Consider the following 26,181-nt stretch of genomic DNA (forward strand, 5'->3'; position numbering starts at 1 on the left):
ACGGTAGAGCCACCGCAAAGGAACAGAGAACGAAAAGCGAAACAAAAGAAGAGACTGAAGCAACCAGAATGATTAAGCAAAGAGAGTTTTATTAATGAGTATACACGAGGGAGAAAGATTTAGAAAATATCTTGGTCCCAAAATCGCATTTATATGATATCCGAGTTAACATTTCGAGATTGACCTGTCATATATAGCAGAACTTTACAACAATTTAATTACAGTGCAGATATAGCCCGGGAAGGCTGTAACAGTCGGAGACATGCTCGGCCGCGAGCAGTAGGCCCAATAACCTAGAAATGAATGGCATAAACACGATAATCACCTGGGAAAGCACAGCTATACGGCGGGGGGCAGTTGGCTGAAAGTTGAGGACCTCCCGAAAATACTTTCCAGCTCGTCGGCGAAGGGAACAACGGATGCGAGGCGCTGTGCGGTTTCAGCAGCATCTTCTAGAGACGCCTCTCTGGTGTAATAATCACATGTATTCTTTGAGAACCAGCCGACGTGCTTCATGGCCTCTTCGCTTGACTCTGCGGCTCCAGAGAGCTTTAAGGTAATAGCGCAACCGGCTCTCAAGCTGGGGGGGGGGGGGGTTTCGCCCTCGTAAATGCCGAGTGTCGTGAGATATAGGACGAAACGAGAATACATGGCAGAGTAACCTACGCTCTTGTCCAACACCCTGCCAGACTCCGCGACAACCCTAAATAGATAGCCGAGCGAGAGATTTGCGCCGAAAGATCTAGCCCATTGTATGTATCTTTCGATGGCAAGGACTGGGCATACGAGCTTATCCTCGCATCTTTTGATTACAAAAGTATTGCATTTACCGTCAGTTCTGCGGATGACCTTTGTGAAGGAATGTGATATAGCAAAACCAGAGTTATCAGGGAGGTAACGAACACCCTGACTAGGCATTCGAGCTAAATCGGAGAGCCTATCGCCTGCAAAAAATTGTAATTTGAAAAACGCTTGATCTCTGACTAGGACGAAGTATTGCTTAAGGGATAGATCTGGCCTTTGGAATTGATTGTCGCTGTAAGCAGATAATTTTTTTAGTTTAGAAAGGAAGAAAGGTTTGGCCTGTTTGGGCAAGATTTGGGCCTTCGCCTGCTCTTCAGAGACTTGTTTAAGATAACGTTTAACTATTGAAGCCTTCGCTGGGTTGCCTATACAACCGAGCCAATCCTTACCCCTTCCCTCGTCATCAAAAATGGAAGCCAATTTCTGCACCAGATTAACCACAGATCCCGACGCCAGCCTAAGGGGGCAAGCACAACGGGGCTTGCCCTTTTCACCGAGAAAAGGACAAGCTATCTTGTGGACCTTTGTTTTACCGTTATTATCTCTCCAAACGAGAAATTTTCTTACATCGTTCGGAGTACAGGAATGCAAAGTGGGCTTGAGGGGGAGTTGAGACAGGAAATTAGAGAGACTAGTATGAATGCTGCACTTCCTTTTGACGCTGTCTGAAGTAGCGCTAAGCTCGTCTAAATACCGAAGGCGACTATCAATATCCCGTAAATTGACTTCACCGAATGGCGATCTTTTTGTCGACACCTGAAACGATAGGGCGATAGGGCGCGTTATTTGAAAGATAACCTGCACACGACTAGAGCGAACTTTAGGCCAAAATTGTCTAAAATAAAACCTTGCTTAGAGGGGATGTTGACGATACCCTTATCCCCAATACGCCCTAGGGCGAATGATGAGCGGCGGTGATGGGTAAGCAACGGCAGAGCAACTGAAGATGATGGTGCCATTTGAACTACCATTGTGACAAAGGGCACTGTTTGCTGCCTTAGGAAACGGATTAAGGGCAGAACGAGATTCGGCGGAGGGAATACATATGGATTCCGCTCTTGGGCCAACGTTTGAGCAAAGACGTTTATGCCGGACGAATTTGGGGTTGGCGTAGGGGTGAAATGCCTCAAAGGGGGGCGCCTGATGGGGCTGACATAACGTTTGAATCCAAAGCCATGAGATCTGTAGAGTGCGGGCCAAAAGCCGACTCTACTCTGCGTCAGGACGATGCTGATAACATCGTGTGGGATATATTCAGCGATCTAGATGGGGCGTCCGCAGGGTTTTGCGCCGAAGGGATGTAAAGCAGGCGGAGATCAATACTCAACTGGAAGACGAGCTGGAAGATTTGTTTTAGAATGTCATTTAACGGAGACGATTTAGAACCTTGGTTTCGCCAAGCGAATATTAAAGGTTGGCTGTCAGTCATGACGTCCACTCTACTATTGGAAATTGAAGATCGTAGAGACTGGAGGGCTTTTAATAGCGCATCGGCTTCTTTTAACAGGATTGGACGGGTGTCAGAATTTGCCCAAAAGTCAGAAAAGCACAAGCCTTTGTTTTCGCTTTGCCCCCCCCCCCCATAATCGTAACGCCATATTTGTAGAGCGAGGCGTCAGTTGCTATTGTCACCTGTTTGTGTGATTCGGACTTCCAAGAGAGACAGCCATCCCAGAAATCTAGGAATCTCCAATGTTCTACTTCCTTGCGCAGGCCGCCCTGAATCTTTACTTCCCGAGCATTCTTTATGCCTACAGAAATAGCTTTATTGACCTCCCTGGTATACAGAGCCGCTGCCGGCACGGCCAACACCATGGACACACACTTTCCCGCAAAGCGCTGTAGGGTTTTGATATTACTTTGTGGGAGGGACAAAATATGCTCGCGAAGCGAAATGAAATTTGATTTTTTGTCAGGGGGAAGGATGTAGGCCTGTTTTATCGAATCGACCATGAAGCCCAAATGCTTGAGCAAAGTAGTGTTTAGGTCGAGGCTGACTTTGTGGAGGGAAAATGTGTAGCCCAGTCTAGTTAAGAGCTGTAATAGACAGTAGCAGACGACGACGATCGTTATTTTTAGCGCGATGGCGTGAGAATTAATCGTTTCCACCGCGAATCTATCATCAATGTATTGCGTTGTCCTGATACCAAAAGAGCGCAGGTAATTTGTTGCGACCAACCCCACCGACTGATAAATGAAGGCAGAGGCCTTCCAACCAAAGGGTAGCGTTTTACACTGCATAACCCACCCGCCAAACTGGATGCCAAAGTATTTCCTAGACCGCTTGGAGATAAAAATATGGTCATATCCCGATTTTTCGTCAGTGGAGATCATTCTAGCATTGCGGTCGACTAAACGGTAAACGTGGTTGAGGGTTTCTAAATGAAACGGGCTGTTTTTAATCCAGAGATTGAGGAATCGCTCATCGTGGCATAATCGAGGTTTAGAAGGTTCTACGGTTAAAGGCATTATGATGAAAGGCATATCGCATTCACCAACTTTACCAAGGAGTTCTATTGCACCAGACTTTATTCTTTGCTCTAGCTCATTAGCGATGAAATTAGCAAAATTTGCAGATGTGGAAAAATTTTGAAAAAATTTTGAAGGGGGAGCGTCAGACTCGTATGCCTCACCCTTAAGATTACCCTTATACGGTATGAAAAAAATCAGAAACATCAACACCATGGCGAATCCAAGAAAGAATTACGTTTGCAGGCGGATTGTCATGCTGAACTAGCAGGATTATTCTCTCCCATTGCTCTTTAGCATCATGCAGCTGTCCAGCTAGGAAATATTCTGGGTCTCTTAAAGGTAACACGTTAGAATCAAAAGGGGCGTTGTCCAGCAAGACAGCTTCAAAATCCAGGTTCACGTGGACCGAAGGCTGAGTTTCCCGTCCTGCAAGAGTTGTCCATACCGCAGACGAGCGTTTAGAATCGAGAGCTGATAAGGGGTCGAAAGACACTTGCAATTCCCAATCGGGCACTTTAAACCCCAGAGAAGAAACGACCTGAAAATACAATGAGATAGCGGTTACTAACGACGGCTATCGAACTGTAAACGGTATGGACATGAAGGACAGAAAACTCAGTCTCCGACCCACGTGAAGGCAGAGCTCCACTAGGGCAGGCGCCCTGGGTACGGAAACCGAAAGAAAAAAGGTGGCAAACTAAATGGGCGGCTTGGCCTGCTTCATTTTGTCACAGTCACGTATGTAGTGGTCCGGGGAGTGACAGAAATAACTAGAACTGGCAAAGCCAGATCGACGGTTTTCGTTTGGGGAAACTGGTATTGGCACCTGGAGGTCACATGATGTAACATGTCAGAGGAGAATGGAGAGATTGATGTTCACACCAGAACCCAGTGGGCTATTGCTCAATAAATTTGGCTTTCGGAGCTCAGTGCGACACAGACCAGTAGGTTTTGTGCGCCTTCTTATTTCTGCATCCTCCATGATGAAACCAATCCCATTTCAATCGGATGTAGCATATAGGAGAAAAAAGCCTGCGGTTTACCTACCTAACCTAGGGTAACCGCTAAAAAAGCGACGAAGTTAACTTTGCTGGTCAATACTACAAAAGTAAAATCAGTAGCCTGTGCCTCTTTGCACTTCCACAATTGCTGATTTCTTTCGAGAAAAAACTTAATTACCTACCGACCCAGTCGAAATCGAATGTCGAATGCAAAATGGCGAATTGTTAATGACAGCCTACTAAATTGCGACAGTAACCGACAACATGGCTCTCGATTCAAATCACTATCTAAACTATCAATAAATGCCACAAAATGAATAAAATTTATTAAAATCCAGTTTGTAGATTATTAAAAAATTAATAAGGATTACCCGTTGCAATAAAAAACTGTTGTGGAAAGTTGTCTATGAGTGTCGAATAGGGTCGCAAATTAGTAAGACCCAATGTGATTCGCGTCATTAGTTTGGTTTCAGAACCCACCGCTAGGGCTAGAAGGGTAGGTATCTTGGCTTGCTCAGGATCTACCATTCGCCGAAACCAAACGCCACCTGGCGTTAAAAGGAGTAAGCTCCACAAACGCTCGCAGTGCCGTTATTTTACCCTTTTGGTGTTTGTCGCTTTTTCAGTCAGCGCCATCTATCGTCAAAACTACTGACAAATTTTGCGTTGCCACTTAATATATATTGTTTCATGCTAAAATTGCATTTTCTCCCTTACGCCAACCCCGATTTGCATGAAACTTTCTTTATCCGAAGCGGAACTCTAATACGCACAAAACATCAGGAGACACGTCACCCCGATTTCGTCAACGGTTTCGACGATAGAGGGCGGTTAGTGAAAAAAAGTAAAAAAATCCATTAAATGCCACCTATTATCAAAACCTGTAACTATAACGTGACTTCGTCGGTAACATCTGGTGGGTAATGAGATTCTGCATCAGATGAAATTAATCTGATTCAATTCGGAGTTCGCATTCGGAAGTTATAGCTCTTGTAAGAAAAACAAGATGGCTGGTCTGGAGGCCATATTGAATATCCGATCGCAACCAAAACCTATATATTCCCTGGGCATCATAGGGAGGCATTGTTCTATGCCACTAGAATAAACTCAAAGGCTCGCAGTGCCGATATTTTACCATTTTGGTGTTTGCCCCCTTTTTTCAGTCAGCGGCATCTATCGTCAAAACTGTTGACAAATTTTGGGTCGCCACCCTATATATTTTATGCGCAACAAGATTCTGCATCAGTTGAAAGTAGTTTCGTTCAAATCGGAGTGCGCATTATGGAGAAAAAGCCATTATTAGATTTTCACTTAGCGCCCTCTAGCGGCCGACCCCCTCAATGAATTTCGTAATTAGGGCAAGGAGGATCAACTTCAGACTTGGGCCTATCATATGAAATAAGTTCCACATCTACAGCTATCACCATCTCTGAGATTTGCTCTGCACAAAAATCCGTAGAAAAAAGAAAGAAAGAAAGAAAGAAAAAACACAAGCAAAGCAATAGGTTTTCGTTTTTTGAGAAAAACGAAAACCTAACAAGTGTAGGCAGCTCTGCCGCCGTAAGTACTCCCTGGACCACCACGGAAAGGGCGCCTTCCATATCCTCCACCGTTTTGAGTAATTTGAATACCCTCTACCACCCGAATTAAGTAGCGGGGAAAGCAGTTGAGAGATAGCCAGTTGGGGGGTATAGATCCGCCAGGGGCGACTTGGCCTCTCGAGGAGGGGATTGCTATACAGGCTCAGGGGGACGCTCTGGAGAAAACTGTGGAGGCATTGGCTTTGGCTTGAGGCATTTAACTAGCGCCTTGGAGATCACATCGGCAACCCCTCCCCCTAACACGCCGCAATGTCTACTTTTCCCTGGTGCCTTCTGGCTTGCCGGTAGAGATCCTCATAGAGGCTGGAGTCCTTCGATTTTGTCGCAGCCGCCGTTGTTGCCAACTCGTCCAAGAAGAGTAAAAGAAGAGACTCATTCGGCTCTTGCTGGAGAGCCAGGGACCTCACCTTCTCTTTAGCAGCCTGCGTTGCGAAATCGGTGTCAGAAGTTTTTTGAACTTTGGCGGCAGGAGGGAGCGGCAGAGGGGAAACAACAGCGTCCGCGTCAGAGGACGACAGGGGCTCGGCCGCCGAAGGAACCGCGGATGGAGGTGCAGGCTTGGACTAGAAAGAAAAGAACACGACTCATTTTACTGTGGGAGACAGGGAGGGACTCGGACCGGAGGCGGGATGTATGGAACGATCTGTCATTAAGTACTTACATATAAATAATCTCAGCGACTACGACTGGTACGTAAGCCAACGAGCTTTGTGAGAAAGCCTCAGACGTGGAAAGAGAAAATCGCTTATAGCTTAACCGAGCTTACCCTGAGAGACTGGCCGGTGGGCTGACCAATGGAGTTGGCGAGGACAACCGTATGATGCAAAAGTAGAGGGGTCGAATCCTGATCTCGCCCTAGCATTTTCAGTGTATCGTCGGTGTCTTCTCCCGTCAACTTGGAGAAGTGGAATCGCATTCTATCCATTGACATGCCGTCCAGCGGTTCATCCTTTGAAATTCTAGCCAATTGTTTTGGGGACTCCGCAGCTGCCATCGCTTTAAAGAGCGGCAATAAGTTTTTACCCCGCAGAGAGTGACGCTTTTTCAAAGTAGTAGGGAGAACCATCTGAAAATATAAGCAGCGGTAGTGCAAAGGATAGGACCGTAACAAAGCGAGTAAACAATCACCGAGAAAAAAGGCCATAATACAGAAGTTAAATAGGTCTAACGGGCTTGCATAATATAACAAAGGAAAAGTAACAAGCAAAAGCTCCAGTCCGAGCAAAGCACCTCGTAGGCCGACTTCGATTGCTTACTCCAGGCATGGAGGTATTATTAAGATACCTCCATGCTCCAGGGAAGAGTGCGAGTGCCCGAGCGTGACGTCACCGATGAGGTAATGCGTGCTCTGCGCATGTCGAGTGAGGGGAACAATCGAACGGCCCGCGAGAATGGAGTAGCGAATAATCATGGCGGCGCCGAACTTAAATCGTGAGTTTGTGATAAGTTTTTTCCAATTTGACGAGTTACTCCAGCCCCCAGACGGTCAATTCCTTGGCAAAACATCGTTCATGATCGCTGCTGCTCTGACATTATGCATGCGAAGGTCTAAAGTCCCAAAGATCCAAGGATTCTGCGAAGATGTTGTGCCCATGTTCAGCCTGCGTGACTTTTCAATGCATTTTCGATTCAGCAAGGGCATATTTGTCTCTGTTCTGAATGAAATTCAGGAAGACTTGGTTAGCAACCACTTTGGAGGCAGGGATCCCGTCAGCCCCGAGAAGCAGTTACTTGTATTCATGTGGTACATAGTCAACCAAGAATCTATGAGGCAAATAGCTCTCCAGTTTGACTTGTCTATATCGACCGTGTGCTTGAAATTCAAGAAAGTAGCCCGAGCCATCATCCGCAGATTTATTCAGGTGTGTGTACAGTGTAGTATTTGCCCTGTGTAGGTCCAGGCTTTTTCTTCCTTTACAACAACGACAAATTCATTGCTGAATAAAATTCGTTCGTTGGTTGCCGAGTGTTGCTCATGCTGCTGGCTGGCTGGCTGTGTTTTGAAACGAATGAACACTGGCCAAAATCGTATGGAAAATCTTAAGAAAAATCAGCCTAGCCTAGCAACGACTAGCCAGGCCCAACAGAGACAGCTTTGAGCTTGGCTTATTCAAAACCTTGTCCTTTTTAATTTCAGGTGATCAATTGGCCGACCGTACAAGAACAGGCCCAGATATCAGCAGCGTTTGAGGCAACCAACCAGCTACAGGGTGTCATTGGGTTACTCGATGGGACGCACATTGAGCTGACTGGCTGTATTGGAAGGGATCAGGACTACATCAACAGATCCAGATATCCATCAATGCAGTTACAGGTATAATGTCAAAATCACTGATTTTATGTGTCAATCTGAGATGAAGATCCATGCAGTCACCCTTGCAGGTTAATTGTCTTCAGTTGGATAGAATGGCCCTGAAATCTACAATGATTTTTGAAGGTTGTGAGACATTAATTCAATTAATAGAGTAAAATGAATAAAAACTCACATCAAGTTAAGGCCACATTGAACTAGAATGTTGAATCCTACGTTTTATCTTTCCCACCATTTGTCTTCTCATGTTTTGATGGTTTGCTTTCAGCTTGTGGTAGACCACAAATTAATGATTAGAAATGCAACTACAGGTTGGCCTGGATGTGCCCATGACGCCAGGGTGCTTCGCAATAGTGCTCTGTTCGAACGTGCTGAGGCTGGTCAGGCAGTGGCAGATGGCAACATAATCTTGGCAGATTCTGCCTATCCGCTGAAGCGTTGGCTGATTACACCATTCCAGAACAATGGAAATTTGACAAGAGAGCAGCGAAATTTCAACCGCAGGATATCAGGGTGCCGACAAAGTGTTGAAAGGGCCATTGGTCATCTGAAGGGACGGATGAGGAGGTTGAAAGAGGTCATGGGGCATGATGCTGATGAGGTCGAGGAACTCATCATGGCAGCATGCATTCTGCACAATCTTTGCATCATTGAGGATGATGACATTGATCATTATATTGATATGGACCTGCCACCTCATCCAAATCGTTTACCAAATATGATCCGAAATGCTCGTGATGGAGTGGTGCGTCGACAACAAGTGATGCACGAAATCAATCAGCTGAGAGATGCGGTCTAAACCATTTATTCTGCAAGGACTATGTAAAATGATCCAGACATTTGTGACTGCATATGTAATTCAAAATCTTTGCATTTCTTATACATTTGGTTTGTCTTTGACCCATTCTTTCTCCAAAGGATGAACTTTAGGATGGAAATTCTTGCACCCAAAAGTGACAATTGTACCCACATCCTGACATGAGTATATCTCATAGATATGGACAGTACTAGTATGTATTTTGTCCCAGTGTAATACCGGTAACCATTGTACTCAAATCATACTAAGGTATGATTCTGTTCATTCAGTGAGTCTGTCCACATGGTAAAATGTGCTATGTTTGTAAAACGTACTTTGATAAATATGTTGAGCAAATTAGTTTCCTGTACATTCATTTCGGTCATTCTGGTCCATCAGAGGTTTTTAAATGAAGGCAACACCCCTTTTCTTTTCAAAACTCTGATACTGGATTGCAATTAGTCTGGCAAAAATTGAAGGATGTGATGCATGACCATGTACATGTATGTGCAAACAGGTAGCCTGTCTTCCTGGCTGCCACTTGGGATCCACCACTGGAGCACAAGATTTGTCCCTGCTCCCATGGTCCCTGGAGCAACTTCCCAGTGAATGTTTGAGTAAACCACAGATTCCCAAATCACTCTGCCCTCAATGATGTCCCTATCCATTGACTCCTTAGACAACAATGAGGTCTTGTTATCATGTCCTAGGAAGAAAGTGAGGACAATGTTCATTTCCCAGGATGGATGTTACCCAGTCCTCCAATATGTCCAAAGACGACCTGGTCCTACAAGAGATGTCTTTCCTAAAGTAGGAGTTCCCACCATTGATACTCTCTACTCCCTACACGCAGAAGACAAAGGTGCAGGCCTACTTTGTACAAACTGTGTTGTTTAGGCCCTTTCAGTGTCTGAGAACGCATTACAACCGATGTCAGCTAGCAATCCGATAACTATTGTTCTAGTTCTACTTCATTTAGGGATATTTGGTAACGAACAGAAGAAATACGGCCAAAAACAGGGGTTTTTTCATCAGAAAACGTGCTTACACGCTGCTGGCAGCCATGATTAATCACGTGTTCTGCAGGTAATTCAAAACCCACTCCTGTGCGGTCCAGGGTAGTCCTCGAGGAACTAAGTAGGTCAAATATGACGTCACTCAGGTAGTCACCCGAGCAAAGTTCTATGTTCGATTGCTCCCCGAATCACTCGGGGAGAACTCGAGTAAGCAATCGAAGTCGGCCTACATTACAACATACGAGGGGGCCTGCCTTCGCGTGCCAAACAAAGGGCCGTCTAGACGCCACCCCGGGTAACGTACAAGGGCCCTCACAGCGACTCATGCACTCAGAAGAAAATGTCTGGGGATAAATCCTGAAACCATCGAGCGTGGCTCTCCCACCAGAAGGAGCAAAAAATTGCCGCCAGCCAAAGCTTGCAACGGTCTGTACCCCAGCCAAAGCTTGCAAGGTAATATATACGCCCCAGCCAAAGCTTGCAAGGCTATCGCCAGCAAAAGCTCGCAACGATATACAGATATACGCCCCAGCCAAAGCTCGCAAGGCCACCGCCAGCAAAGCTCGCAACGGTGTGAATCAAAGAGACCGGCCGTACACACAACAAACGTTAGAAAACTGTCACGATAACCCGAAAAAAGTGAGGAAAACGGGAAATGCGAAAACAAAAATCGGAATAAATAACAAAGTGCCGAGAAAAAACGGCCAGAAGAAGCGATATCCAGGGAAAGAGAGAAAACGAATATCCAAGGAAGAATCCGCGTGGAAAACCTACCGCGAAATGAGGAGCGGCGAACAAAAGACTGCCTGGACAGACGGCAGGAGAGAGAATAGTGAACGAGGCCGAATGGGTGGGCATATTTATACTACCGCTCGACGTTAGGTGTCGCCAGGGGTGTGGGGAGTATCGAAGGTGGCGGCGCCTAATGGTAATGAAAAGAAAAGAATGCACTGAAAGTGCCTTAGAAAGCTTCATTCGGACTCCATAAAAATGTGCAGGTATGAGCACATGGCACCAGTAGTTTGGTCTCAGCATAAATCGGAGTCGAGTGATCCCCTCTGGGTGATGCCTTGTGGGTCACTCCAGGTACTGGTTTGACGTTACGTCTGATGGATTTAATGAAACGAGAGAGTGAGACCTCATCGCGTGATCAAAGAAATGAATGAATAGAAAAAGCATGATTTAAAATCAGAAATAAACGCAAACCACGATGAAAGGTAATAATTTGTGGCAAAACGATAGCACTCAAGAAGAAAGAAAACATATTTTTATTCATTTCTTGCCTAATCCCAAACAGGACGCTTTTAGTGGCAATCGAAACGCTGTGCGCCCCAAAAGTGAAAATTAGGGCATTATTTTCCAACCATCCTTACAGGAAAACGATAAGAATATGGTTAGGGCATTATTTTCCAACCATCCTTACAGGAAAACGATAAGAATATGGTTAGGAAAGCTTTATTCAAAATTGTCCATTTCTATCCAAATTTATGTCAGATTCGTTCTTATCGCATGCAGAACTTCCAAGTAAACATGGGAAGTGGTAACTTATACAGACATGATACATCATCTTGGAAATTCAAGGCATATATTATTCATTCCAGAATTTGTGCAACCTCCGTGTTGTTTGGGAAAATTCACCAAAGCATTACAACATTGAGGCAGAAGGTTGCATTGCTAACAAAAGAACGATCTGGGCAGTGCTAATCTTCTCATCTGCTATCACTACGACATATAGCGAGAAAGATCACCTCCTTTATACCTACACTCAACTCCTTTTCTGCTTCTACGATGCTCCGGTAATTTTCAGTTTGCCATGGGCGTAGCCGTTGAATGAAAATGATTTATCTTTATCTCCCTACAACTGTATTAAAAACCAAAAATCTACGTTAATATTTCTCGAGCTTTCTACAAGAACAACAACACAGGCTACTATGTCCATATCATTACGTTACAGGCATCGATGTAGGAAGAGTATGTCATTTCTGTTGCACACGACGTTGAGACTTTCGGGCTCTATGAAAATAGTGTTGCACTCGTGGCGATGACTTGACTGTTACACTCGGTTACTCCAACGCCAGTAGAGGGTTACAACCGTTGCCAAACATAAAGGAAATATTGGCATTTGTTGCAATAACATGTTTTCATCATCTATCTTCTACCAACACATGATCATACCAGAGAATTGAGAAATAGGACATGACAGATTTGAGGTAACCTCTAATGGAACAACGCAGTCTTGTAGGCTTGTCCTCATCATAGTCATAGCTGTCTGCTCACGTTATCTTTCAAACCATGCAGTAAATCATACTTTGGGTAACTTCGTTTCAACTGTTTCAATTGTTTCAATTGTTTAATTTCTTTATCATGTTTAGAACATATCATATATTTTTGTATTGATTTCTGCTAAATCGATACAGACATATTGCGCTTGATTCTAAAATACCTTGGTACCGTAAAGTCAACTTTTAAATGGAAAATGCATAAGCCTCGTTCTGAGAGCGGAGTGTTTTGGACACGCAACCAAGATGCTCTACCAAAGTTCCCTCGGGTTGCACTAAAATGTGGAAACCATGCACACGTCACGTCAATGGAATTTCAGCTCACTTCAGAAGTTTGAGGCTCTCAAAACACTGCTTCAAACACAAATCAGTCAAGGAAGCATCAACCACCCTAAGTTTTTTTATGAGCACTACACATATTTGCCGAGAAAAACGCTCCAAATAGCCCATTTGCGCGGATTTTAGCATCACTTTGAGCGAGCCGATGCGGACTTCCTATGCGCGCTGTACAAAATGTACATGTCTCATTTTCTGCAACGTTGCCGTAACATAATGTAAACAACGGCGCTACCGGCGCTCCGGCCGGGCCGGCGATGGATGGAATTTGCCAAATTCGCACATTTTCAAGTTATTTTCGTGACCTATCTTTTTAAGTTTGAGGTATTTTAGAATAGAAATTGAACCCGAGGCGGAGGACCTTGGTTGAGTTACCAAGACACTCGAGGGTGGAGCTAAAATTTCGTCGGCTCGGGTTTGGACTGTATTTTAGCTCCACCCTCGAGTGTCTTGGTAACTCAACCAAGGTCCTCCGCCTTGATCAGATTTCGATGATCAACACAGCCTTGTTGTCAGGTAAAAGTTTGCTTTTACCGCCATCAAACAAGTACGAAATATCGAAAAAATAAAGAACATGCAATAAAAAAACTTTATTACTTTTATAGCCTGCAAGTAGGTACACATCACGTAGCTCAAGTTTTGTATGATATGAAGACAATCAACCTCAGCTAGGGAGATTGCTGCCACGGTTCCAGCAAATGAGCCATAGCTCAATATCTGATTCAGAAAGTGCTTTCCCCACACAGAGTACCAATTCCTGGCAAGGGGACACGGTTCCCATCAGAAGCTCAGTGTGAGTGCTGTGCCACTGATGATAAGCGGATTGATTTGATTTGGATCATAGAGCTGATTCCTCGTCATGTGATCCCGTACTCGAACAGCAATGATTCGTTCAATCAGTTTGGATAAATGTAGAACTAGATACATGCCAGTAACTTGGTAACTCATCCTTGTCCAGAGACGGCTTTTTTAGCATTGGTTTCTCAAAGGCCGACTTCAGGCGAGAGGGAACATGTCCTTGCTGCAGTGACTTATTGAGACCGCCATTACCAAAAAGGCGGTCTTCCTTGTTTTTACTGGTTTTCTCTCTCCCTCTCTCCCCGTATCCAATCTGCGGTTTCATCAGGATAACTCGAGGACTAAACAATGTATCACCCTGAATGTATCAGGGATTGTTGATATGTGTGATGACCAGAAGTGATTTAATTATGGGCAGAAATGGATTAAAATCTGAATTTTGGCGCCGGTATTTCTAAAGTTTTGACTGCTTAATCAATTATAGTCCGAACGTCAGCTTTTGCCGAACAACTGGTGATTAAGGGGATTTGCCAATCCATTATTCGAGCGGCACCCCGCCGATGATCACCACGATATACCATACTCCCAAGCTCCAGTGGTGGGAAGGCAAACTATTGCTGAGATGACTCTCCTGCTTATTGAGCAGCACCCACTGCGTTGTCCACGCAAAGTCAGACGGCTACCTAAAATGTGGAAGAGGGAATGATTCGAGGATGCACCCACTGTTATGATTAAAAAAACCTTGACGTCTGTGACTGTGGACATTAGGTCAAGGTCAAATCTGTCGATTGTCATGGAATTCAACATCATTAAATACCGCCGGAGCTAAGGTAGTCGTGTTTGGTTTTAATTCAAAGGTTTGGACTGAGCCACTTTTGTGACTAAATAACCGTTCGAGCTAAGGTAGTCGTGATTGGCATCAAACTTTAGTTTTTTTGGCATGTTTGAATTGACCCACTTTCGTTACCTATTGATGACCATTAACGCTAAGTTATTCATGTTTTGCATCAAACTTCAGTTTATGAGCATTAGATTGGCCATATTTTGTGACTGTCGCACCTTCACCTTTAGAGCTAATCTAGACGTGTGGTATTAAACTTCAGCATATGAGGAGTTGGTTTGAACTGACCTACTTGTATGATCTACTGGCCCACTAAATGACAGTTCGAGCCAAGGTGGTCGTGATAAATATCAAACTTTACTTTATTTTAGGCATATTTGGACTGACCAATTTTCGTGACCTACATATTGATGACTGCTAACGCCAAGTTATTCATGTCTGCATCAAACTTAAGCTTCTGTGGATTACATTTCAACTGACCATCTTTCGTGACACGCTCACCTAACGACCTTTATAGCTAATCTCGACATTTTTGGCCAAACTTCAGCTTATGAGGAGTTGGTTTGAACTGACCTACTTTCTTAACTTACTGACCTACTTATTAAGGACTAATTGACCTGCCATGTTTTCTGCACCTATATTATCTTGTCATCCTTTCAGTTTTTCTTAATGACGATGGTGATTTAATTCTCCTAGATGTCAAGGACGAGGAAACGTTGCCCACCTTTGTGACCCGACAACCTGATAGTGACGACAGCTCCTGGTGTTATGACACAGTTGATACAATAAAGAATTCTATCATCGACACGGCTTACTGCAGATCAAAGATAAAACGACAAAAAAGTCAGTTACCAACAAATGCTTGAAATGTGGCAAAGAAAACGACGAAAAAACTAATTCCTATGCCTTAACTAAGGTGACATGTTTCCTTGACAACAAAGTTGTCGGTGCAACCTTCTTCTAACCAACATCGCAGTGATGGATTCTGACTCGATCATGCCATGGTTCCCAGAACCTGATGAAACACCTTGAGAGAACATTACGAGACGAATTGATATAATCGTCAAATCCGACTTTTTGTTTCTTCCAAAAATTGTGAAGAAAATGTATTCGAACCGCACTATAGATTCAAGCGATGCAGTCAAGTCATTTGCCTAAACGAATGTGGTCGCAGTTTCCACACGGTAACATAAGGCCACATCGACCACAGTCGCATTTGGCAATGAAACGGTTAACACTTAGTTTCTTCAGCCCATTGGCATAGGAATTAGTCAAGTGGAAATACACAGACAGCACAAAATTCAAATCATCGCAACACCATGCTTTACTTAAAAAATCAATGGTACACTGTCACTGTCACTGTTACTCTCGAGTTCTTCTCTACGATAGTCAGTGAATTTTTTAATACTTGGGGGTTCCACAAAAAGTTCTGGGAGGAGTTAGCAACTCTCTCTGTTTTATGTAAATGATTACCGAAATCCATGTCCTTGTCGACTGCCAATACTGTTCGTTTCTTTATTCAGGATTGTTTTCTGTATTGTGACCACTCGACTTTCATGAATAACAGTTAAAGCTTTTTAAATTGTATTCTGACTTCACTTACTGAACTACTGTTACCTGTAAGTCATGAGTCATCACCACTTTCTAGCTGGCTGCAGCATGTCGGTAACGATAAATTCCTTTAAAATTTGGTGCTGCCATCAGCATTGTGGCAATTCCTTACCTGGAACAAAGGGTTACAACTAAACCACTCCAGCCAGCTTACTACAGCTAGTTTCAGCCTTCACCATATCAAACTGCCCTTCAATAGATTTCATAGTTAGCACTATGAAGACATCTCTTTTCACTATCATGCCCATATCCATGGCCAAAAAGGCGAAAATAGGTGAACAGGAGGCCATTTTCTAAGAGCGCCAAGGACATTTTGTTCATCACTTGCACCTAGAATTTATCAGTGATTTTACGTGCCCGACAAACGTCAACCTTTTCCACCTCTGTCGACATCATTATCCGCGGGGGCCAGGCGACATGATGATACACTTCGCGCATCATAAAAAACCTAGAATAGCATCTCCCTAAACTCAAGAGACCTGTGTTCTTCATAATCAGAGTCTTTCTATACTGTATAGAAAGACTCTGTCATAATCAACTCAAATTGTTCATATAAAAATTGGCTCTTGATGATCAGTCGTTTGTTGTGAATATCTCCACGTGTTTCCAATACCTTTTCGTCACGGACTTGGAAACCCTTACAATATGATAGAGTGTGCCGTCTAACATTTGGATGAAGTCATCCAGCGCGCTTCTGGAAATCTGGTATCTCAAATCAATATCAACATGATCAATGGCTAAGGTTGTATCGACGCGTCTCATGACGCAGCTGATTCTAAATCCAAAGAATGCTGTCAATATTTGCTCGTTATTCCTTCCAAGGGCCGCAGTTAGAATTATAAGGCGGTCTGATTCCCTAAACCAATAGTCGTAAGTTAATAACTGGAGATCTGTAAAGTTGATAATGGAACTAAATTCGGTGCTCGAACCTGGGAGAGTAAAATGTTTGCTTCTTCTAAACCAGTATAAATACAATCCTGAATAATCGTTCCCTTCTTTTTCACCAATGATAAAGTACACGAAGTCTTCGCCAAGGAAGAATCTCTCGTAAGCAGACACCGGGACGTTTATTTCTATAGCGCCTTTGAACGAAGGTCTAATAACGGCGCTTTCATTCAGATTAAATGAATACATCCTAATGACAGACTGGCTATATCGCTTGCAATCAATGACTAATGTCCCGTGTCGGAGCAAAATATCGAACTTCGTCACATACACCCCACTTACGCACGGGTCCGTTTCCGGTATGACTAGTTTCCTAGTGCCGATGCCAAGCCTGACGTCAAAGAGGATAAATGTCAGATACTTTTGCTCTTCCCAGCAACTTACGACGATGTATCTATCATAGACCAGTGCATTGCTTGCTATATACAGTTTAGCGCACACTAATTCGTTTACATGAAGGATTGTCCTATAGGTGAGAACGAATATACCTTGCTTTGAATTCAGCCGAAACATGCACACGTTGTAATCCTGTTTACCACGGATGTCTGTCAGGACACCAATGGCGCCAGTCACGTGATTATAAAGCAACCTTTCATTGCTGCCAATTCGTAATATCACAGGTGGTAAAAACATCGCTCTCATTCTGCGTCTGTACCGTATCTTTCGATTACCCTTAATAATTAAGTAGTAGAACCGTTAAATGTTACACAGCTGATATTTGTTTTCTTGATACCGTCATCTTTGAGATGATTTCGGTAATATTGCTGGTCATAAGCGTGCTTTTTTTCGTCATGGCGGGGGGTTGCAAAACGCCTCTTTTATCCTCCATCTGGTTGAACATCAGCCAAAAACCGCAAAAACACGTTTTTGTAACTCTATAGCCCCTTTTACACTACGCATTTTCAACCGCGCTCGGCCCGCGTCGAGCGCATCTCGGCAAAAAAACACGTGGCAACTCGTGGTGCAGCGTGGTCGGCAGATGAGACCAAAACATTGATTGCCTTGTGGGGGGAAGATGTTACCCAGGCCCAACTAGGAGGAACACGCCATAACAAGAAATTGTACAAGGAGATTGCGAAAGGACTGGAGGAAGCTGGTTTCCCTGACAGGGAGTGAAAGCAGTGTCAAGAAAAGATCAAGAAGCTGAAGAAGAAATATCGGGAAGTTTTAGACAATAACATTCGCTCTGGAAAAGGTAGAAAGGAATGGGCATATTTTGACAAAATTCACGAGATTCTAGGTACAAGGCCCATGTCCAGGCTTTCAATTTTGCTACAATCGGCAGAAAAGAAACCCAAGGCAAAAGGAAAAGCGAAGAAAGTGTCCGCAGCAGCCTCAGGCAGCGAATCTGCAGACAGCACTAGGCCTAGTAGTCGGGCTTCGACCTCCACAGCAACAGATGATGCAGATGCCAATAATGCCAAGGAGAATTTCCTACCTCAAACAGAGGACGGAGCGTCGATCCAGGTAAATTGGCGCGGTGACAGAGATGGATTATTGTGCGTAGTGTAAATGGTACATCAGAGGCGGGCTCGACCCGGGTCGAGCACGGCACGGTTTAACCGGGTTAAAAAACTGTGTAGTGTAAAAGAGGCTTATGGAGGGACATTTGCCCTCCCTTCCGCGCCAAGCCCCTCTAGCTACGGCCCAGTTTAAGGTTTATCAAGACAGTCTGTCACTGATGTAGTACAAAGCAAGTGCACTCGAAAAGTTATATAGGTGAATGACCTAGTTTAAAATGTCAGAATTTTGAGCTAGTAACTAACCGCCTGATTCCGAGATTATCCAGCTTCAAATCGAGGAGTACCTATTTCAACTGAACCCTTGTATTAACCGTCCATCAAATTGACATTTACCTCATATTGTTTTTTGTGTTTTCCAAGACATCCAAGGAGTGTATATGTTGAAATTTTTAAACTGGCATGGTGTCTCCGGCTTCAGTGTTTGAACAAAAGTAGTCAGACGAATGAGAGGAATCAAAACGCAGATGCCAACATTTTTCGTTCAAACACCAAAGCCAAAAATGCAACATCAGTTTGAAAATCTAAAAATACCTCTTTGGGTGTTTTGGCATATTCCACTGAAATTGCAAAACTGCAGATCCTGATAATGCGCACATCTAGCGTGGTCATCGTTTAATCCAAATCTTAGGAAGCCAGTCCTATCAAACAATGGTTGATGGTGGCTGATTTGAATGGCCTAATTGGCCCCCCTACAAAACCAGTCATCGTCAGGAATCGTCAACACCAGTCGTCGCTCAGCAGGGGCAGATAATACCAGCTCAAAAAGAGACGGACATTGTTTGAGGTCCTCAATCGAAACTCGGAAAACCACCATGTGGTAGGTGAAAGTAAGTGACGCCTACTGAGAAATACATTACAGTGGACAAGTTATGATCGAGATTCAATATCTTAGGATTTTTCTTGTTCAGTCTGCTCTTGTATATTTAACCACATACATTGTGTTTGAGTTTAAATGCTTTGAACGAATAAAGTGCAATATTTGGCCTTTCTTATTGATTTCAACACGGGTACCAGCATATTTTTCAAGACTTATGTGTGTGGAGATTTTTCTTATGTAGCCCTTTTGTAGAGGCTTGTTTTTGTTACACTCAATGACAAACCCAAAGCCTAACATCACCCCACTCTGATATTTTTTTAAGAGGACAAATTTAACTCCATAGTTTGGATTTGATATGATGACAAAAGATTTTGCCCCGCCTGAGTTGCCTTGGATTAAGTGTGTCTTAAGTAAGCTATAACCCGATGATTGTCCTTGCTTGTAATGATATACGGCCACAGTCAAATAGTTTTGACGCTGATGTATAAAACCAACTACGAATAAGCTGTGGTCAAACCAGGTTGGCTTTACTTTGTGAACATGAGGGAAGTGAAGATGCGTTTTATTAGTTAACCGTAGAACAGGCTCTGAGCCTGTTTCTACGTAGTAGTCAAAGAAAGATATACTCTGTGAGCCATCAACGCACATCATGAAGGCCTTTTCAGCAAAGTCTAAAAATAAAACCACGGCATATATGTGGTAGTTTACTTCTTTTTCGAGACAATGCTTGCCCTCCTTGGGCAGAATTAGACTACCGTTTACAATACCCTTTGTAAAATCATACATGTAGACTTCAGGGCCATCAAAAATCAAGAGGAACTTATCAAAGTAGCTAAATGATCCTCTCGGCTTTCGCTGGAAATATGAGCCATTGTATTTCACCCGAAACACATGAGTATTTGGCTTATACTCGTAAATTAAAAAGTAAACACCTCCTGAATTTTCCAAAGATGTTGCTATAAGATACTCGAGGTTGCGGTGGTAATCTGTGACAGGTTTGGGTGGTACGAGTACTGCCAGGAGATCCCGTGTATACATATACCTGTGCTGAACAGAATATATGAGACGTCATCGAACCATTCACCTTCACGTGATTTCTTTTTTCGACGCCGCTATGAATGCTCGCTGTACATAATGTCCTTGCAGTTATCGGTGTTATACCACAATTAACCTACAGTGGTGACCTATCACCATCCGGAGACTAATATTTCCGATCCCTAAACAGTTTTATCTATCTACCATGTAACACAATAGAAACAAAGCTCTCAAATTACAGTAATGGAGGGTACAACTGCCCAGTAACACAATGAGTTAATCCGCGCCTCTGACATTCCAAATTCTTAGTATTCATTTATTCTTGATTCTTCGCATTTAAATTTCAGGTGTGGTTTATCCCCGAGACATGAAAAGCTGATACATTCAGTGCAAATTGCGAAATCTATAATTGCTGATAACGATTACATCTGGGAAACTGCAAAGTCCTTTTGACCAGACTCGGGGACCATCTAACAGATGTCACCGACAGGACACGACACTTGAGCCAACTTAACGAGTCAGGCATTCATCATTGCAGCGGTGTAGAAACCTTTTTAGGAGGGGGGGAGGGGCGGCAAAAAAGACAGACAACGAATCTAAAGGGCCGAGTTCAAGAAAAAGTAGCAGGAGAAAACTTCCGTTGATGGCGCCGGAAATCTGACCAGTTGATGCCTTCGAGAGAAAATGGAAATTACAGAAATGGTAAGCTATTTGAAGCAAGCTCCAAACAACCTTCTTGACAATTCAACATGCTCAAAAGAAAACAGATGGGGTTGTTTTGATGGCCTATTACCTTCTTTTGAAGCATTCTTGATCCCTGATGGTAACCAAGCTCACCCTTTTCCATACACCTTCCCCTCCGCTTACTCAATTCGCAATAACTGTCTCCGACGTGCCAATAATTAACAGTGAGACATCCTTTTGTTATCAGACATATGGCAACACACATGATTTGGCTTAATGTTTGGCCCTTCATTTTTAGATCGACATGTTTAAAAGCCAAGTTATCGACAACATGTTCAAAAACCGCCTGTCTCTGAGCAACACCCATGCTGATCTCTTTATCTCTGATTCATTCCCATTTTAGTGTCAAATGAATAAAATGTAGCATGAGACGAATGTCTTCTGGTAACGATAAGGAAGTGTGCCAAGCTTTCTTCGTCCCATAGAGGTACTTTGCTATTATATCTACTGATAGGGATGACCAAAACGCTTCTTAATATAGACGTTGCAGATAATTTGATTAACATTCTTCTAAAACAACTCTTAAAGTATGGTTAGAAAGGCAAATTGCATTTTGCCGACAGATTACGGAATTTGCCTATCGAACCTTGCCAATAATACAGCAAGGGTGAGCGATGCCTGCTGATTGTAGTCTGTAGACTGAAGCTGGTTCTTTAGTTTAAACCATCAATGGATGCAGTCACTACGCCATTCGAATGTGAAGACCAAGTGACGAAGTGACCGGAGATCATGACAGCTCAAAATGTCATTTTGGGACTCACGTCATACTACGGGTCTCGCGTGAAAATGGTTACAGTGTATAAAAAAAGACCATTGCTATTTATACGCGAGTTTCGTAATGCAATTGCTTCGCAACACCCACCCTCTGAAGTTCAATATTCTTAGTATTCGTTAATTCTTGATTCTGCGCATTTCAATTTCAGCTGTGGTTTATCCCCAAGACATGTAAAGCTGATACATTCCGTGCAAAGTGCGCAATCTGTGAAAGCTAATAACGACTACATCCGGGAAACTGCAGAGTCCTGTTGATCTGACTCGGGGAACATCTAACGGATGTCACCAACGGGACACAGCCAGGGAGTCAACATTTGAGCCAACGAGTCAGGTGTTCATCATTGCAGCGGCGTAGCTACCTTTTTGGTCGGAGGGAGGGGCGGCAAAATGACATACAACAATTCTAAAGGGCCGCGTTCAAGAAAAAATAGCAAGAGAAAACTTCCGTTGGCGGCGCCGGAAATCTGACGATTTGATGCCTTCGAGTGAAAACGGAAATTACTGAGATGGTCAACTGTTTGAATCAAGCTCAAAACAACCTTCTTGACAATTCGACATGTTCAAAAGATATCAGATGAAGTTGTTTTGATGGCCTATTACCTTCTTTTGAAGCATTCTTGATCCCTGATGGTAACCAAGCTCACCCTTTTCCATACACCTTCCCCTCCGCTTACTCAATTCGCAATAACTGTCTCCGACGTGCCAATAATTAACAGTGAGACATCCTTTTGTTATCAGACATATGGCAACACACATGATTTGGCTTAATGTTTGGCCCTTCATTTTTAAATCGACATGTTTAAAAGTCAAGTTATCGACAACATGTTCAAAAACCGCCTGTCTCTGAGCAACACCCATGCTGATCTCTTTATCTCTGATTCATTCCCATTTTAGTGTCCAATGAATAAAATGTAGCATGAGACGAATGTCTTCTGGTAACGATAAGGAAGTGTATCAAACTTTCTTCGTCCCATAGAGGTACTTTGCTATTATATCTGCTAATCGGGATGACCAAAAGGCTTCTCAATATAGACGTTACAGATAATTTGATTAACATTCTTCTAAAACGACTCTTAAAGTATGGTTTGAAAGGCAAATTGCATTTTGCCGGCAGATTACGGAATTTGCCTATCGAACCTTGCCAATAATACAGCAAGGGTAAGCGATGCCTGCTGATTGTAGTCTGTAGACTGAAGCTGATTCTTTAGTTTAAACCATCAATAGATGCAGTCACTTCGTCATTCGAATGTGAAGACCAAGTGGCGAAGTGACCGGAAATCATGATAACTCAAACTGTCATTTTGGGACTCACGTCATACAATACGGGTGTTGCGTGAAAATAACCACAGTGCATCAAATAAAGACAAGGACTATTTATACGCGAGTCCCGTAATGCAATTGCTTTGCCACACTGTGTTTTAAGTAAGCCCTCATTTAAATTTCGACCCCTACCCAACCTTATAATCCTAACCCTCCCCAAATGCTATTCCTAACCCTCTGTTTCGACTTCTATTAGAAAACGGCGTTATTCGTTATTTAGCACACCCAAACTCTTGGCGCTCTTTCCGCAATGCCGTTCCTCGCCCCCGCGCAGCGCGTCGTCGCCACTGCATGGATCCGCTCGAAGCGATTGTTTCACGGAGAGCTTTAATACCTTGATCCAGTTGATATTTAAATGGGAATAGCGTGATAATTCAGTCAAACCTTGAATTGTTTTAAAGCTTATGTGGAAGTGGGAACTACTATCGTAGAGTGGAAGATGACTTGGTAGACGACAGCTTGGTATGTGATGCCTTTCCTTTCGATTGGTTAAAAAACTCATTTGTTTCTGCCAACGAGCAAGACTTCCTAACGGAAACAAAAACCCATCTAAATGATCCGTTACGTTCGTCATTCAAACATTTTGTGAAAGCATGATGTCAACATCTCCAACCATTTCGGAAATATGTAAAGTTTTAGACTATACTATGAATTTAAATTGTACTTATACGAAGTGGCCTATAGAAATAAATGACTCAGGTCTCACTCCACACTTTCAAAATCGGCCAAATATGTCCATCCCCGGACGTAGTTCGTTTATAAATGGTTTGTTCCTTTGAATTATCCGTGCTATGCATTATAACATTTAGGCAGAAGGTTGCATTGCTAACAAAAGAACGATCTGGGCAGTGCTAATCTTCTCATCTGCTATCACTACGACATATTGCGAGAAAGATCACCTCCTTTATACCTACACTCAACTCCTTTTCTGCTTCTACGATGCTCCGGTAATTTCCAGTTTGCTATGGGCGTAGCCGTTGAATGAAAATGATTTACCTTTAACTCCCTACAAGTGTATTAAAAACCAAATATATACATCAGTAATTCTCGAGTTTTCTACACGAACAACAACAGTGGCTACTATGTCCATATCATTACGTTACAGGCATCGATGTATGAAGAGTATGTCATTTCCGTTGCACACGACGTTGAGACTTTCGGGCTCTATGAAAATAGTGTTGCACTTGTGGCGATGACTTGACTGTTACACTCGGTTACTCCAAACCCAGGTGAGGGTTACAACCGTTGCCAATCATAAAGGAAAGTTTGGCATTTGTTGCAATAACTTGTTTTCATCATCTATCTTCTACCAACACATGATCATACCAGAGAATTGAGAAATAGGACATGACTGATTTGAGGTAACCTCTAATGGAACAACGCAGTCTTGTAGGCTTGTCCTCATCATAGTCAAAGCTGTCTGCTCACGTTATCTTTCAAACCATGCAGTAAATCATACTTTGGGTAACTTCGTTTCAACTGTTTCAATTATTTCAATTGTTTAATTTCTTTATCATGTTTAGAACATATCATATATTTTTGTATTGAATTCTGCTAAATCGATACAGACATATTGCGTTTGATCATATACCTATTGATTTGAACATTGTTGCTCATATTGTATATTACCACTAATTGTAGTTCCTTTTTTTCTGTACTTCGCGAATTGACAGTCCAAAAATCCGCGAATATGCAGCCGACCAAAAGGGAAGAAAACATTACTACGAATGTATCTTCAAAATTATTGAAAATCTTAATAACTTTTTTAAAAATCAGACAGTAAAGTTTTAGACATTTACAGAAATAGTAGTTTTTTTAGCTTTTTAGAATTAGCGCAGCTATGATGCCAAGCGATTTTGTCGCGCCTGAGTTGCCTTGGATTAAGTGTGACTGAAGTAAGCTACACCCGTTTGATTGTCCTTGCTTGTAATGATATACAGCCACAGTCAAATAGTTTTCATGCGGATATATAAAACCAACTGCGAATAAGTTGTGGTCGAACCAGGTTGGATTTACTTTGTGAACATGAGGGAAGTGAAGATGCGTGTTATTAGTTAACCGTAGAACAGGCTCTGAGCCTGATTCTACGTCGTAGTCAAAGAAAAAAATACCCTGGGAACCATCAATGCACATCATAAAGGCCTTTTCAGTAAAGTTTAAAAGTAAAACCACGGTATATATGGGGTAGTTTACTTCTTTTTCGAGACACTGCCTCCCCTCCTTGGGCAGAATTAGACTACCGTTTACAATACTCTTTGTAAAATCATACATGTAGACTTCAGGGCCATCAAAAATCAAGAGGAACTTATCAAAGTAGCTAAATGATCCTCTCGGCTTTCGCAGGAAATATGAGCCATTATATTTCATCCGAAACACATGAGTATTTGACTTATACTCGTAAACTAAAAAGTTAAAATCTCCTGAATTTTCCAAAAATGTTGCTATAAGATACTCGAGGTTGCGGTGGTAATCTGTGACAGGTTTGGGTGGTATGAATACTGCCGGGGGACCCCGGGTATACATGTACCTCTACTAAACAGAATATCTGAGACGTCATCGAACCATTCACCTTACAGTAAAAATCAGTGATTTCTTTTTTCGACGCCACAATGATCATGAATGCTCGCTGTAAATAATTGCTTTGCAGTCATCCACACATTTGGCTACAAGGACCACCTCTCACCAATACCCGAGGACTATCAGGTTCAAATCCCTAATAGTTTGCTAGTGACATAATGAGCAATAAGCCTAGTTTCCTTCTCCATTCTACGCGGTCAAATAGAGTAAAGCAAAAAAGAAATTCTTGCACCTCACCCCTTCTTCGCACTTTATTCAGCTTTATTCAGCTTTATTTGGCTTTCTCCCGCTTCATTGCCGAAACCAGTCTGACTTAAGGGTCTCTTTCCCACTCTTATGCCGGATAATAAGCCAAATCTGAGATACGTGTACATGTCGATCCAATACTGTGGTCGGTATTCTAATAGTTGTGAATGGCACCATCTGGAATGTCTGGTCTGATTTCCCAAATAACGCTAAAATCTTATGTTCTTACTTCATATGGGGGCCCATCTAAGAATCCTCTCCCCCGAACCGTGTTGTCCTTGGCTTTCAGGGGCTGTCATATTACCAAGGGCACTATCTTGCAAGAACAGGAAGA

At 43.0% G+C, this 26,181-nt stretch overlaps 2 protein-coding genes across 2 annotated transcripts; one reads left to right on the forward strand and one right to left on the reverse strand.

Moving 5' to 3' along the window:
- Positions 1-339: 339 nt before the first annotated feature.
- LOC135492564 (uncharacterized) lies at positions 340-6,872 on the reverse strand. Its single transcript, XM_064779109.1, has 3 exons — positions 6,645-6,872; positions 6,286-6,441; positions 340-1,560 (listed from the first exon to the last, which is right to left on the reverse strand). Exons 1-3 carry the CDS (start codon positions 6,870-6,872, stop codon positions 340-342), a joined length of 1,605 nt encoding a protein of 534 aa, XP_064635179.1.
- A 415-nt stretch (positions 6,873-7,287) lies between these two features.
- Positions 7,288-8,988, forward strand: LOC135492565 (uncharacterized). Its single transcript, XM_064779110.1, has 3 exons — positions 7,288-7,740; positions 8,016-8,192; positions 8,458-8,988. Exons 1-3 carry the CDS (start codon positions 7,288-7,290, stop codon positions 8,986-8,988), a joined length of 1,161 nt encoding a protein of 386 aa, XP_064635180.1.
- The last annotated feature ends 17,193 nt before the right edge of the window (positions 8,989-26,181 follow it).

The sequence above is a fragment of the Lineus longissimus genome, chromosome 8 (genome assembly GCF_910592395.1).
Source record: "Lineus longissimus chromosome 8, tnLinLong1.2, whole genome shotgun sequence".
Classification (NCBI taxonomy): Eukaryota; Metazoa; Nemertea; class Pilidiophora; order Heteronemertea; family Lineidae; genus Lineus; species Lineus longissimus.